Raw genomic sequence first — 16,857 nt, forward strand, 5'->3', positions numbered from 1 at the left:
GAACAGATAGTTAGACAAGAATAAAACACCTTGCAAAGTGAGTACATTTGATCAGGAAGTAAGTCACAGAGACAATGTAAAAATGGACGCATGCTGCCATGTTTAGTTACTTTTCAAAGTGAAACTGTGCTGCAAGCACTTATTAGTATTGGAGAATCTGTATATGAGCAGGTACCTTTCCCAATCTATTCCATGTATCCCCTTCTTGGGATTTGGCTTGATTAATAACTAATAACATAACAAAAGCTCAAGCTCACAATTCCTCCTACATGGACTATTCTTGAAGTTTCTGCGTTAGGTGCTCAGTCCACTAGTTAGGTGGTCCTCTCTTTTCCTGCTCCCATCTCACTTTCTCAGAATTGAGGTAAGGCAGCAGAATCAACTTAACCGTTTTGAAGCAGGTCAACTTTTACTACTAGAGGTAAAATGAGATGTTCCATGCAAAGTTTACCAGCCTGTTATGTATCTCACTTCCTAGGGCCAGTCTCAGGGAACTATCTCTGTGTTCATCTCCAGTCTATGCAGTCCCCTTTGGGATCTAACTTCAAAAGACCCCCGTGGTCATCCGAGGACTTGCCATCCATAGTATATTATTTTTCATGGATATGAGTACATTTCATGAGCAATAAATGAGAAAGGTATTCAATCTTGCACCACAATAACTAGCCTGGGCAGCAAGACTGAATACCTTATTTCCATACCTGTAGAAGAATTAAATTTGAGTCTCCATGGATGCAGGTGATTTGTTTGGTCTGTGCTGCCCAATTGTACTCAGGATATTCCAAGTTTCCTGCACACCCTGAAGCCATTAGAAAGGCCACAATTCCCCCCACAAGTTACTACATTTCACTGTATCGTCATAACCCCAAAGAAGACTTTGTTGCTGGGAATGGGTGACTGGATGTAGTTCAGTTGATGATTACCTGTTCTGTTCATTCCTTAGGCAGAATTTGGCATTAGTCACTGTTGGAAGACAGAATACTGGGCTACATAGAGCTTTGATCTGACCCAGTATGGCCGTTCTTATGTGTTTATGGAGACATCCGTGGTGACTGGAACTCTGCAAATAACTTTTTTGGGTGGCTCTTTGGTCATTTCAAAAACAAAACAAAAACATTATTTAAGTTCAAGGAAAACATTTTGTTCAACCTGAAGCAATACATTTTGTTGAGTTTTTGAGCTTTCTAACAAATTCCCAATATTTTTAAACTAGAAGATTTATCCAGCGTTGCTTGGGTCCTTAAGTCAAATCAATTTTTTTTCTTCATTTGAATCATTATTCTGGGGTGAGGCTGAGGTTGAGGGGTTCAGTGTGCAGGCTGCCCCGAGGAAAGAGGACAACCCCAGCCCTCGCTCACCACAACAGCTTGTGGCCAGGTGAAAAGGCCCTGCCCATGCTGCTTGTCACGGGGTTGACTCAGCACTGTGGTACCTCCTGCTGGTAGTTCCAGGGAATTAGGCTGGTCATCATCGGGGCATCTCCTTCTGGCTGGTGTCTCTCCCACTATGCAGTCCACGCTTGTGTTCTGAATCCATGTCACTCCTAGACCGTGGCATCTTCTTCGGGACACTGCCCTCTGGCAGTGCCCACTACACTGGTCTCTTGTCCCCTATCTGGGGAGTTTGTTGCCAGTGCTGTGTCTCTGCTGCCACTGTGGCCTCCAAGACTAGTCCCTCTGTCTCAAGGGCAAACTACAGTCTGCATGGGCCACACCCTCTTCCCAGGAGAGTATCAGCAGTTCTGAGTTTCAACCACCACTGTGGCCAACTGCAGCCCCAAAATCTAGCCCCTTATAGACTGTGGTGTGCCCCTGAGGTATCAACCATGTCTTCATGGAAAGGAGTGATTCAAGGAGTAAGGGGGGAACCCAGGCCTGCCCACTACTCTGGATCCCAATCTAAGGACTCTCTGGTGGTAGCCTTGTCCTGCCCTCCTCTATGCCCCTTTACTGGCTCTAGTGCCCTGGGCCACTTCCCCAGTGACCATTTGCATCCTCCTGGCCCTTGTAGCAAGGCCAGCAGCCTAGCCGGTACAAACAGGTCATAATCCTGGAGTTTGGGTCCGCAAGCTTTTGACTACCTTCTCTCGGCACAATCACGCTTTTCTCCAGAGTGTTTTCTAACATTCCAAACGTTCACTAGCTTCACATGGGAGCCATTTATTTTTGCAAATTGGCCTGCCCAAGAAATGCCTCCTCTTTCCAGTCCAAAGGTAAGTGCTGCTTAGATTCAATTCTGGATGAATAATAGTTTGTGTATAAAAAAAATATTTTAGATAAAAGAATATAGTACCCTTTGGGGGCTAGAATTGGGAAATATTATGATTTATTTCAATTATGATAGCATCTGGGAATGTTAGTCGCAGACCAGGAACCTATTGTGCTGTGTGCTGTACAAATGCAGAACAAAAAGATCATGTCTGCCCCAAAGAGCTTACAATATGAGACAAAAGGTGGATATAGACAGAAGAACACAAGAGAACAATGAAGCATAAAGTGGTCCACATGATAAGTAGTGGTCATAGCACATCAGTTGCCTAACTATTTTGTATATCACTTTATAACTTTATAGTATTGGAAGGATCTGACATGTCACATGCCATGGTTTTTGTTTCAAAATTTGGTTTGAGACTATAGCTTATCTTTTGCAAAACACTTATGTTTAGAAAGTTAGGGTCATTTTTGGAGATGTTTCATGTTTTAACTTTTCTTCGTTCCCTGAGCTGGGAACTCAGGCTTATGGTTTTGGAGCCTAAAGGATTAAAACAGAGACTCAAAGAAATGTTTAAAACAAATTCTTTGGCTAGTTTTTCATTAACATGTTGTATAGTCAAATATATGATAGTGTGCCGTGCTGTAAAGATTTTATCAGTACTTATTTGGGGCAACTGGTGTAGTTCACTTCCTACCTTGTGCGTAATGTGGCCATCCCAAACTCAGGCCAAGAAAATATTTATATCCCACCATGCCATCAAGATTTTCTCTAAATAATAAATTGTATGAGCATAGATTTTGCTTTTACACTCATATAACATCTTTTAAAAAAATAAGCAGATGATCCCAAGCTACAAAGTTCGGGTCTGAATCAAATTTGATGAAGTTTGATGCTGTTTGGATCTGGGATTTATGTTAGATTAGATGTATCTCTAATATATTTTTGTCAGATGAGCAAAGATGCATGTATCTCTCTGTAACATACCTGCATTGGAGGACCAGGGGCAACCTGCCGTGAGCACCATCAGACATCCTGGCTTGCAGTCAAACCAAGGAGCAAGTGGTTGATCACGTCTCCTCAACTGAGAGTGGGTGGGAGTGGGGTGCAGAGCAGACAAAACCGTCAGTGGAGCCACCCATTTAGCTTAAAGCCGAATGCTCTCTGTGGTTCAGGCCTCCTGTCTGAGGGCTAAGCAGTTAAGTGGCCTATAGCTCAGGCCTACAGGGTAAGGCTGAGCAATCAAGCAATAAGTGGTTCATCCAATCCTGAAAGAAGGGTAGAGGGACCCAGGCCTACCCTGCTCCACCAGGTCCCAATTTGAAACAACAGGTAATCCTGTAAAAGGATTAGCAGGGAAGTGTGGGGGTCTCTGCCTTGTTTCCTAGCAAAATAGCTGAGTCAATATCTTGATTCTCTGGGCTACTTCCTGTCTCAGATGGGGCTACTCTGTGATCATTGGTGCCTTGTTCATCTCCTTCATGCCAAGTAGATCAATTCCCACTTCCGCTCTGGATATCTTTATCTTCTGGGACAGAAGCTGGCTTTCTCTCCAGGTCATCTAAGGGGAGTTTTCACCAGGAATCACAGTCAGTCGTGGTCTCTGTTGGAACTCTGGGAAGGACATCTGGTTCCTTCTAGCCTGGGTCCAACTGAGGTGCAAAGCCCTACTCTTATACTTCCTATATGGCCACCACAATTCCTATGTGGGGATAGGGGCAGAGTTAGCTGGGCCCACCTGGGTGAATTAGGTCTCTCGGTGCCAGCCTGAGGCCAATCCACCTCATTACACACTCATTGCTGAGACATTACACTTACAAATGGCATGTATGTTAAATAAAAATTATTACTGGTCCTTGCTCTGCACAATCTTTCTACACAATATTCTGTGAACTGTGAATGTTACACAATAGTCTGTGAATTGATAAGATGGATGAAAGTAGGACTAAAGCCAGAGCCATGGTTTTTGTTTCAAAATTTGGTTTGAGACTATAGCTTATCTTTTGCAAAACACTTCTTTGAGCTGAATCATTTTCTTTCTATGCTTAATGATTGATGTTAAGATAAACCTTACAAATTCTTCACTTGAAAGCACAAACATAATTTCAACACACACTAAAGTAAATCAAGAAAAAGACAAGTAAGATAATAACGGCTTTTTTTTTCTGGTTTAAACTAGACTGTCACCAAATGAAAAAATTGTCCTTAAGACCAGAGTTAAATGTTAATGCTTTTATGGAATGAAATGAAAGGAAGTAAGAGCTCACCAGAGGTGATTAGGAAATCCATGCTGGTTTAAGAGTGCACCCTCTGGGCAGGATAATAAAGAAGATGAAAGGATTCTGGGGGTATAGCTGATTAGTAAATGAACCTGAATGTTTTTCACTGTAAAGTTGTTCTGTGAAAATCCATAAACAGGTTAAATTCTAGCATTAACTAAAGCCACACCACTCTGGTTCTTCATAGATCTAGTAATCTAATGTTGGGCAAAATTAAGGTGCTTTGATCTTGTCAAATTTAGGATTTTTCAGATGGATGGATTATCACAAATTGATTATTGTCTGCTGTTCCAAATATTGCTGAAATTAATCTAAATTTAGTACCCAAATTGTGTTACATTTTCAGCAAAATTTGTTTGAGGAAGATGATGATAAAGGAGGATCTCTGGGTTAAACATGTTATCCTTTTCTTGATTGATATTTTGATTAACGAGTAAAGGTTTTTTTTCAGCAATGTCTGTCTCACAAAAATATATGTTTTTAAAAGTCTGAAACAAATTTGTTTCATTGGTGATGAGTCAATGAAAAGTGATAAAACCCACCGTAAATCAGAGACAGAACACTTATGTGACCCTGATGTATCTTTAGTGAAGTCAATTCCGTAGCCATGTACTCTTAAAATTTCCACATTTAAGGTTTAGGTTCCTAGTAAAATTTCAGCCAATTACAACAAAACTATAAATTAACAAGGTTCTGGTACATTATGGTTAATGAAAAACAGAACATTTCCAATGAGATTGAAGAAGTGATTGTTATATTCTAAATTTGCTTTTTGAATGCTCTGTTTTGTGCCTCTTTGGTAATTTTGTCTTCTGTGAGATAGTAACCTTACAAACAACTCATGAGTATGTTAATTAATGGATGTAAACTGATCTGTTCCTCGTCTCTGAAATTTCCCCTCTTCCCCTTCTATACCGGGATGCATGAATGTAATTGCTTTAACAATGTAACAGAATTCTCCAAGATAATGTAGTAATGTGTAGGAAGTTGTTTGGATGTGCTTGGCATGCAAATATTAGTAATGTCAGTAGAGGGAGAATTTTGTCTGTCTTATGCAATTTTATCCATGGGAAGGAGTTGGAGGAACTATTTTGATTTAAAAATTATATAAACAGGGTTGAGACAAATGTAAACAAAGCATTTATGGACCATGAATCTGAGGGTTGAAAACGTGAACAGAATTGAAAAGTTTTGCAGTATCTCTTAGACACTTTTTCTGACTGAACCTATAAAGTCTCTGAGCTACTTTAAAAAATAAACATGAAAATGTTTGTTCAATAATAAACATTTCCCCACTAAAACACAATACAAATACTAATTGGTGCATCATTAGTAGCAGTTACAGATGTATATGGTTTTGTTCTAAGTACACTTTTTTACCCTTTTGGTCTTTCTTCATTTAAATTGACAGCATAGTCCAGGAGCAGTGCTGCAGTAATAAGCTGGAGGAACACTACTGTTCCATCGGCATTAACATGGCCAATGAACATGAAGAATGTGAATCACATGATGATAACTCCACTTGTGAAGCCAAATTCACTAAGGTGAGATTTCAGCACCTCTATTAACTGTTGTTGTTGTTTATTCTAGACAAAATGAATTTGATTTATTCTTAAACCTAAGCATCACCAGAGTTCTGAGGACAAATAAGCCCTGGTCTACACTAGGGAGTTACTTTGAAATAGAGGTAGTGAGGATGCCCAATGCTGCTGTTTTGAAATAACTACTCCTCAGAGTCATTTAACGTAATTTCTCCCCAGAGCATCCTGGGTCTCTAAGTCAAGACAGCACATTCACAGTAAGGGAGCCTGCCTCAGACTAATTTCTAGGCTTCTCTGTAGTGTGGACACACTATTTCTAAATAGTTATTTTGGGAGTTGTTATTTCAAAATAAGTTTTTTTTTAAATAATTTCCTAGAGTAGACATGCCCTAAGGGTTGTCATCGTTCTGTACCCAGGATGAAAATGCTTATCTTGCCCAGTTGCCGCTTTCCTGTTTACACTCTAGCTCATGTCTTTCTTCAGAACGAATCTTCTCCTTTAATGATTACAAGTGTTGTTTCTAAAGAGGATTTTCACCAGTGGGAGGTGACCCTATTTTCCCACTCTGGCTTGCTTCACAGCATAGACTCGCTCTGGGTCCAGTCATTGCTCCTTCAACACCAGGACCTCTGCTTTTCCTCTGAACTGCTCACTTCCCTGTTGTTGTTTTCTCCTTGATGATGGATGGAAGTGAGATCCAGCAACCGAGAGAAGTGGAATCAGAGATTGGGGCCGGGAGGGCGGGAGAATGAATGTCTTACTGCAGGCAGTAACAATATCTCATGGGTTGTCAGTATTTTCTTGCACTGAAGTGTTGATGGGGCTGTTGATAGCTTCTGCAAACGAGGGCAGATCTACAGATTGTTTTGACTTCCATGTCTATAGTAGCAAAGCATGGGTACAAACATTTAAGTATAGTTAAAAATTCATTGGGTTGCTATCACGTGCAGGCCCACTGACAGTGGTGGAGCAAAGAAGGTAATTGCCCTGGAGCCCAGAGATTCAAAGGGGCCTGGAGCTCCCAGCTGCCTCTGCTGTTGCAGAAGCAGCAGCAGCAGTGGCTGGTAGCTCCAGGCTCCTTTGAATTGCTGTGGGAGCTGGTGCTCCATGTGTCTCTGATGGCTGGGGGAGGGGCCACACCTTGGTCTGGGTGGCACTAAGGGCTGACTGCCATCGATCTTGCCCCTTCTGCCATTGGCCTCGCCCCTTCAGGCGTGTGTGGAACTGCCCCCTTCACACTTTGCTCTAGAGCCTGCAGTAGCTGTTGGCCTCGCTTGTCAAAAGATATCTGGTCTTTGTGAATCAACTGAGCTCAGCTCTTTTGGACCAAAAAAGGTAAACCCTGTCCAGCCAGTTAAAGAGCACTGGTCACTCTTGAGCCTAAAAAGGACTGCTAGTAAGCTGCTAGGACACACTAAGCCCTAGGCAACAAAGGCTACACTGAAGTGGGCCTAACTCCTTTGGTGGGTCCCTGCAGCAAGTGGGGCTAGAGACTCAGGGAAACAAGCCTTTGGCTGCTGCTCCAAGATGGGAGCAGAGCTGAGAGAGGCTAGGAAGCTGCCAGGGGCTGGAGAGCCAGAGGCCTTGGGTGGGGTGACCCTGAAGCTTGGGGATGGATATTGATTTAGGACTGTGTTCTGTTTGTTGGTTTGTTTGAAATCTTGTTATAAAAGAATAAACCTGGACTGGGACTGGTCTTGAGCCCACATATGAATCAGGGGTATAGCAATGCCCTCCATCCTCCTGAAAGGTCATTAGTGCATGTAGGATCCAGATTGGTCTAGAGGCAGTGAAAGAGAGTATTACAATTAGATTGCTATATTTGGCACTTTGCATTAAATGAAGAGAGAGTCTCCACCAAGTCCCTAGGAGTTCTCCATATTACAACAGAGGTCTGGCACAGATGGCCCCCCTGAATGCAGTTCTTCAAAGAGGTCAACAAGTGAACTGACAAGCAGCCGGAACTGTACTTTCAAACTAACAAGTGTTCAAGCTCCTTTCTGAATAGATGGAAGTACTTAGACAAAATAGTATGGGAAAGTTTTCACTGGCACTTATCTGATGATAATACTTATTTAGTGCCTTGAACTTGAGGACCCCAGAGGGATTTATGAACACTCATTAAAATAGTCTCTTTGGTGCCTCTGTGAGTTGTTATCCCCATTTTATGAGAAATTGAATGTTTTTTCGTTAAAAGTATTTCCGCAAAAGAGCGTCTAGATTGGCAAGGATGCTTTCGCGCAAAAAGTGCTTTTGCGCAAACGCATCCGTGCCAATCTAGACGCGCTTTTGTGCAAGAAAGCTCCAATGGCCATTTTAGCCATCGGGCTTTCTTGCGCAAAAAATTAAGGTGCCTGTCTACACTGGCCCTCTTGTGCAAGTATTCTCGTGCAAGAGGGCTTATCCCTGAGCGGGAACGTCAAAGTATTTGCGCAAGAAGCACTGATTTTGTACATTACAAAGTCAGTACTCTTGCACAATTCAATCTTGCCAATCTAGATGCACCTACACACACTTTCATACACCTCTCTTACAAGAAGGCTTGACCAACTGATCCAGCTCTCCACTCTCCATGCCTGGCTAGGCCCCCAGAACAGACCCACCTCTCCAAGGCAACGCATGGGGGGGATGCAGAGTCATAACCCCGCTCCCCCATATTTCTATCAGGGCTTAAACCACAATGTGGTCAGCAGCAATTTTTCAGCACTTTGTGGGAGGGAAGTGAGGGGAGCTGCTCCCAGCTGCAGGGGAGGAGGAAGGCAGGAAGGGATGATCTGGTTTATGTCTTTGCAGAGCTCATTTCTCTCCCCTCCCTTCCCTTGTGGCAGCGAACACCTCCAAGCTGCTGCTAGCCCCTGACATAACCCAGCCGTCTCCTGTCTCCTGGTTATGGATCCGGGAAACCTGACTGCAGGCATCTCAGTGAACCTTTCCAGAGAGGTGGCTTATCAGAGGACAGTGCTTCAGTGGTAGAGCAGCCTCATGCTCCCTTGTGTGTGAAGAGGGTGCTAAGCCCCTGCCTTGGGGGCTGCTGTGGAGCCTCCAGGTTTGGGGAGAGAAAAGGCTGGAAATTGCTTTTTCTCTCTTCTCTTCCTCCATCCCACTCCAGGGCTTAGCTAAGTAGTGGAGAGGCTTCACCTTGCCAGCTCTGTGTGGGGCTTTGGCACATGCTGGACTCAGCTCCTCCTGGCCAGCACTCTAGGCCAGAGGGTCTTGGGCTTGCAAAGGGCACTGGCCCATTCAGAAGCAATGGGAGAAAGAAGGAGCCTGCTTATCAGGCTGTTGGTGAGAGCAGGATGCTCCCCACTCCTAGAGATATGGGGGAGTGGTGGGGCTAGAGGAGCAAAGGTGCAGAGCAGGGAGAGGATAGTGAGGAGAAAGTAAAGGGCTGATGGGAGGGCAGCAAAGGTGGCATGTAATTGGTTGCTCCCTGGTGCATTCACTGCAGAGTGCAGCCAGTACAAGCTGGAAACAAGACAGGAGGCCCTGTTGGCCAAGAGCCCATACACAGCAGTGGCTGTGCTGACAGACCAGCCGGGGGAGTGGCCCAGCCAATGTACTGCATCTTTGCCCTGTTTCCAGCCTTGCACCCCCAGCCCCATCACTGACCACTGGACCACTTCTCCCAATCACTGCTGGTAGGCAAGCAGGGATCCAGCTAGCAGCAGGACCCACAGTACAAGGGAAGTAAGTAACTAGTTGACTACCTGATAAGCATAGGGTTATTGGGTAGTCAAGTCACTACTTGACTAGTTGCTACCCCCCACCCACCCCTGCCTCTGTATCAGAGGCACCAAAGCAGGGGGAGCAAGAGCTGGTGCTGGGAGGAGCCCGCTTAAAAGCCAGTTCCCCCCAGCACTGTCTCTGTGGTGGGGGTAGGGTGGGAGGACAGGGAAGAGAGAGGAGCAGCAGGGAAGTGGTGTGAGTGGAGACCATTGCAGTCCCTGCTCATGCGGGGTCCCGATTGCTGTGTCTCTCCTTTTGAAATGTACAAGAACCACCCATGGCTCTTCTACATTTCAAAGGAAGAGGCACAGCAGGGAACCTGTGTGAGCGGAGACCAAATCAGTCCCCGCTCGCGCAGGGTCCCAATTGCTGTTCCTCTCCCTTTGAAATATACAAGAGCCGCAGGTTGCTCTTGTACATTTCAAAGGCAGAGGTGTAGTGAGATAGCGAACACCCCCTTGTCAACTATTCGATTAGCTGATAAATTGAAATTTAATATCCCTATACAGTACTGATGGAGGGAAGACAGAAATTATGGGTCAATTTGCCCATTTTAAAGAAAAAGTCAGGACAACTGCAGGAAGGCTTAAATAAGGAACTGTCCCTTTAAAAAGGGGATGTGTGGTCACTCGCCACATAACAAAAGTGATATTGATGAAGAGAAAGTTATCATAAGTTCACATTCCAATGCCTTGAGTGCATTTGAAATCACTATGTAGTGATTTGAAGGATGAGAAGAGAATGATACAGTGCACTATACTTTAATTTATGCATGGCATCTACTAATGTAATATTGAGATGTTCAATTTTATGAATTGCTCAGTTCCCAATTAGTTAGTAAAATAGGGATTCTACTGTGATGTAGTGAAATTGTATACATAAAAGATGAAGCATGAAGTAGAATACATACATGTAAATTATTCTTCTAAGGAAAGAAAACAAGCCAAAGCTAATCATTACTCTTACCATAAAAAGAAGCAGCAAAAGTGCTGTATAAAACAAAAGATAATGCTGTAAATTGCAAAAAGGCCAAGAGGAAATATATGGATAACATCACCAAAGAAATTCAAGTGGTTGCTAAAAGAGGCAATAGTAAAAAACTTCTGTTAAGATTCTGCCTAACAAGTTTACATCAGCAGGAGCCTATTAAGGTAAACAAAGAAGGAAAGACCCTAATAGCAGAACAGGGTCATGGGAAGAACACTTTTAAGGAGTGCTAAATATAACAATGTCCCAAGAAACTATTGATTTTGACAAGTATATTAAACACATGGAAATAGACATTGTAACATCTAACATTAAAACCAAAGTGAAAGATGCTTTAAAAAGTTGAAACGCGGGGAAAAGTGCAAGTGAAGACAGAGTCATGGAGGAAGTGTTGAAAACTTGTGATGAGACTGTCAGTAAAGTCCTCAAACTCTTCATCAAAGCATGGTTCCAGGAATAGCCTCTGGAAAAGCGGGAAAATGGTATTCAAGTCAAAATTCCAAAGGAAGGTGACCTAAGATGTCCTAGATGGTCATCCCTGGTTTCATTGTGAGGGGATGAAGTAAACTGAGGCCCTTCCAGTCTTACATTTCTATGATTTGAAGCAACTACAATAACTGATGAGGTATTACGTTTCTTTCGGTAAATCTCCTGAGGTATCGTCTTAAGTAGAATAAAGGAAGCAGGTCAGGCAAAACTAATGGAAGATGAGCTGGATTTTGCTTTGGAAGATCAGGAATCAACTGGATTTTCATCCTAAACATGCTCTTTGAAGAGAGCATCAAATGGAGAAAAAATATTTATAAACTTAATATATATTAAGAAAACACCTGACAGCCTCCATCCTATTTCACTCTGGAAATCTTGAAGTGGAAAGGTGTGCCAACAAAATAGTAACATTAAAGCTTTATGGCAAGGTGAAGAATGCACAGTTAAACACAGGCATAAGAAATAATTTAACATAAACACTGGTGTCAAACAAAGATTCATTCTATTTCCTCTCCTGTTCAGATTGCCATTAACTTCTTATGAGGAAAAAGTGTAAATGGATACAGCACAGGCATCACATAGTTAGCAACAGTCCACTAGAAGATGCAGATTTTGGTGATACTATTGCTCTGCTAAGGGACAGCTCTACCACATGCAAATAAAAACTGAAAGACTGTCCATCATTGCAAGAAAGGTGGGATTAATCAATTATGAAACAAATCTAATGAGAACCCCAGCAACTCACAACTCAAAAATAATTTTTGAATATAAGCAGTGAGTCAGTTGACATGGCTTAGCAGTAATGTGAAAGTAAGTGAGGCTATCCATAAGGAAATAATGTTGGGAAGTGGCATGGTGGCAGCTGAATTCATTCACCAGCTTAAACAAAATAATTTGATCATTAAAAAAAATCTACAACTTAAAGACTAAACTGTGAATCTTCATCTTAAATATAATTTTCACCTTAACATACAGATGTGAAGTCCGGAAATCCACCCAGTATATAGACAGAGGTCTAAATGCTTTTGAAATCATATGCTCCTGGAAAATATAAGGCACATGGAACCAGCTTTCTAGGAGATACTCCACCCCTGCTCCTTCCCAGGCCCCAGTCCAACCCTGCACTGCCTTGTACCCTGAGAGTACCCCACCATAGTTGTGCCTCCCCATGCTGGGGAGGGGACATAATTTAAAGGAGATGTGAAGTGTGGCCTTTGCCCCCTGTGCCCAGTCCAGGACTACCACACTCATCCTGCCCTACATTACCTGCAAGGGGAACACTCTCCCACTTGTGGCACATTCTGCTGCTTTCCCCACTGAGTGGGAGCCTGGGTAGGGATTGGGTAGAAATTGGTTCTAACAGCAGCCCCTCTTGGTTGCAGCTTTGCAATCCAGCAGCTACCTGAGAGAGCTTGGCTAGGAAGGCAGCTTTTACTTCCTACTTGGGCTCTGCTGCCAGGGACTGTGGCCGTGTGATCAGGAAATGTGCCAGGTGGTGCGGGTAAGCGCCTATGGTACAAGGTATTAAGTAGAGTGAATCTATGACAAATACCAAGACTCATCAGAAGTTTCAACAACTCCCTATATCTAAAGTTACTCAGAAAAGAAGATGGAAATGATGAGATACGTTGAGAATAAGGCTCAGGCATTTAACATAAAAAGATGAAGCACAAGGTAGGATATTTATGAGTATCTTGCTCTTCCAAAGGTGAAGAAAGGGAGGGAGAAAAGGAAAAGTTGATCTCTTTGTTTTATCCTTATGCTGCTCCAGACTTTAAAGGAATTAATTCTTCATTACAGTATAAAAGGAAAAAATACACGTACAATTATGTACATGGTTGAGGAGAGGAGGTAGCCGGCACGTATCTCAGAGGTGTTTGGGAGAAATGTACTATTTTGAGTTTTTTGTTTGAAATGGCTTCTTGAAACTACACAAGGGATTTAGGCCATTAACTTCCATAATGAGTAGTTATTTTATGTTCCAGCTGTGTTTTTATTTAATTTTTAAATGGTTCAGGCTATTTCCTTTGAGCTGAAAAACAATTATAAAAATAATTTCTAAAGTAAAAATTTTAATCTGCCTTTTACTTCACAGCAGTAGTTGGCAGACGCTGGTTGCAGTGAACCAAATTTCACCTTTGCATTCTAGCAGCAGGGGAGAAAATTAAGCAATGTGGCAATGTTTGTTCAACTCAGACTAAAACAAAATCAACATAGCAGTTTGTTTTGAATTAATCCTATTTTTCTTTGTTCTGTCCTGCAATGGATTCTAATGCCTCTGTTCTTTTAGTGTAGAACATCATGCCTAGAATGACTGGGCTCTACCTGATCTCATTTCAGGACTGGTCTCTTAAGGGGTGACATTCTTAAACAGTTAATATAGAGATGTGTGGACATTTAGGAGGTTGGATGAAACTTAGGAGAATTTGTTCTCAGTTTTACCATTAACCCACTGCATCATTTTACTGCTCCGTGCCTCTGTTTCCTCCCTCAGCTTTTGTTTCTTGTTTATTTAGACGGTAAATTCTGTGGGACAGGAAGAATGTACTTGTACAGTGGCTAGCCTAATGGAGCTCCTATCTCAGTTGAGGTATCTGGGTCAGGGTTTCTTAAAATTTTTAAGATGGAGAAACGCCAAACAATAATTTTTTTTTATGAAGAACACCTCACGGCCCACCAGTGCGCCACGGAACACAGTTTAAGAAACCCGGATCTGGATGATACCAATATACAAGTGATAATATTATGTTAAAATGTTATGTTCCAATATAAGGATTTTTTTTCTTTTTTAGAACCTTTTAAATCATAGTTTGTCTATATGGAATAGTGCTTTCTTTCATGTCTTTGTGGTCTGCTAATTTTAAGACCATTTGCTTTTCTAAAGTGAGAATTTGGGGGTAAGGTGGGAGGGCAGGCAAGTACATAGTTTATTTCATCTTCACTATGACAAATAAAATCTGTTTTAAATTAGAAGTGGAGCTCAAGCCTTAAAATGGGATTTAGGGTTTTGAGGAATCTCACAGTTTGGTGTTGTTCAGAACTGGAGATTTGGGTCAGTTCATTTGAGGGAGGGGAAGTCACTTCAACATTTGTACATGGATCATTCTTGCCTTCCTATCCTACCCCATGAAAGATCATGGGGATTGATTCTAGGGCTTGGATTTGGCTTCCATCCCTTCTCTTTGAGGGCCTGATTCAGACCCACACAAATGTTGTGAGATCTAGCTAATGAAACACAGGAGGGCTTTTGAACATCAGGGTGTGAAAACTTTGGCTGCCCATTTTCTATAAACACGGGACAGAAATCCTAGCCCCATTGAAGTCAGTGGCAAAAATCTTATTGCTAAGGCTAGGGATTTCTCTTACTGTCAGTTTTTTGTTTTGACAGAAATGCTGTTACTGTTGCTTGCTGGGAAAGATGGCCCAAGTTCAAGGACAGAGCTGTGAGCAGAGCCAGCTGATAGGATACCAGTGTGGGCAGGTGTTCAGAGCTTGCTGTGTCAAGGGTCAAGAAGCCACTGAAGGGTCAATTAGCGACGTTCCTAACAAAGACCAAGGTATATTATACCCGCACTAAATTCAGCTGAAACGTCAGAGCACAAATTCAAGTCATAGTAGGATGCAAGGAAGGTGACGTATGTGTTATCTTTTGAATGATTTGTGTTGCAACTCTTCTTGTGCTGTTTTCAAATGGACACCAAGGACAGCTAGAGGTTTGACTGGGCACCTTTAAATGTGAAGTTTCATTTTAGATTAAAATCTAAATGAAAAAATAAAATTAGCTTAACTTCCATCATAACTGCTAAGTGCACTCAGCTGCAAATGAAGTCAATGGAGATGAGAGTGCTTAGCACATTTGATGAAAATCAGGTTAAACTTGAACATAGCAGCCTAATGTTAGGAACTTTTTCAAATTTGAAAATCTTGCTTCATATGTAATGGGCAATTATACTAGGTATCTTATTATCTATCATTCATTTGTCAAGTGGACTTCATGTGCATATGCGTTTGAATTAAGTGTCAAATAAAAACTATTTTCTGTTTCATAAAATGAATAAGTAACTCTTCAGTATTATCTTTTTGTGTAAGTATCCACAAATACCTGCTCCAAATCTTTTCCTAGATAGACAGCATTTTATTGTGTCAGGAAAACTGCTTTTCTCTCTAATGTCTATTTCACCTTCTTCTTAGTTAAAAGTTTAGATGAGGAAGTAGACCAAGAGGATCCTTACCTTCATGACCGCTGCAGAGGTGAGTTAACTGACTGTTCCCATGTAGGGACTTTTGTTTTGATTGTTTCAGTAAATACAAACAACTTGGCAAACTTAAATCCAAGGTTCACCCAAACCATTTTGCTTAGCCCAGTAATATGCAAATACAAATGGCATGGGAATCCTCTCTGAAGTGGTAGGTTTTTTCTACCCTCCCTTAATGCTACTTTGATTATCGGGAGGAAAATCTTACAAAATATGAGGTTCTTTTGGATATGTTAAGCCAATGTCTGGTTAAGGTGAGAACTTACTTGTAGTCCCTTAGGGACCAGTAAACATAAGTCTTTTTTTTAAGGCATTCTGACAGGCTCCCTGTGATGTAACTTGTACTGTGGGGCTGCTGAGCTGTCCAAACCCACCAGCCAGTTCCTCACACTGATAAGCTAATATCAAGCTACAAGCCTCTGACAGGCATTGCACTACACAGCCATCCACAGGCAGGGACATACCCGGTTCAATGACATGAACGATCTTGCAGCCACTCATGAACTATCAGTAGAGAGGTTTCAGTCAGTTCTTCCCTCGGCTCTCCAGTCTTGCATGCCAGAATTGTACAATCTTCCTTTGCAGACACCTGACAGTGTAAAGCTCAGTGCGCTTCTCCCTCAGTGTGGAATAGACATAAATTGGGCTTTGTAATCTGAGCTGAGATTCCAAGAACTTCAGCAAAAGACACAATATCAAAATATAAAACAGATGTATTAACTACAGAAAGAGTTTAAGCGATTATAAGAAGCAGCATGGAAATCAGAATTAGTTAGCTAAGAAATAAAAAAATAATTTAGAGTGAGAATTTACACTTAAACAGATTAAGCAAGATTCAAATTAAATAGTCTCTCACCTTAATAGATGGTACAGTCTCTCAATACAAAGGCTGGATTCCTTTTCCAGCCTGGGACCAATCTTCTTCAGTTCTTCTATCTTCCGGATGGTCTTCCAGGTGTTGAGATGCGGTGGGGAAGAGAGGCCAAGTGATGATGTCACAGCCATTCATTTATACCAAGAGTGGGAAACTTTTTTAGAGTCGGTGGCCACTGACCCACAGAAAAATCAGTCAGGGGTTGCACACAAGTGAGGAACAAAAAGGAAAAATAAAAACCCTCACTGATGTGGTCCCTGACTGAGAAGGAGCAAGACACTCCCCACATTCCTCTCGCACACCAGAGCCTAGGAGGGCCCAGGCTATAGATTTTGTTTGCTCTAGCCACACAGTGGGATGGCGGGGAGTGGAAGGGCTGGAGCACCAGCGTGGAATCCACAATGCTGAGGGAGGGTCCTGAGCCTCAGGGATCGGATCTAGGCAAGCCGGGGGCAGCATCCAGCCCCCAGGCCTGAGGTTCCTCATCCCTAAT

At 42.3% G+C, this 16,857-nt stretch overlaps 1 protein-coding gene across 2 annotated transcripts in view; it reads left to right on the forward strand.

Moving 5' to 3' along the window:
* Positions 1-16,857, forward strand: part of FBLN1 (fibulin 1) — a 120,693-nt gene that overhangs the window by 17,313 nt on the left and 86,523 nt on the right. For both annotated transcript variants that reach the window (XM_006127755.5, XM_006127754.5), the window contains exons 3-5: positions 5,902-6,034; positions 14,623-14,791; positions 15,426-15,485. In XM_006127755.5, coding sequence (XP_006127817.2) covers positions 5,902-6,034; positions 14,623-14,791; positions 15,426-15,485 — 362 coding nt within the window. The remainder of the gene's footprint in view (positions 1-5,901; positions 6,035-14,622; positions 14,792-15,425; positions 15,486-16,857) is intronic.

The sequence above is a fragment of the Pelodiscus sinensis genome, chromosome 1 (genome assembly GCF_052426305.1).
Source record: "Pelodiscus sinensis isolate ZL-2025 chromosome 1, ASM5242630v1, whole genome shotgun sequence".
In the NCBI taxonomy this organism is placed as follows: Eukaryota; Metazoa; Chordata; order Testudines; family Trionychidae; genus Pelodiscus; species Pelodiscus sinensis.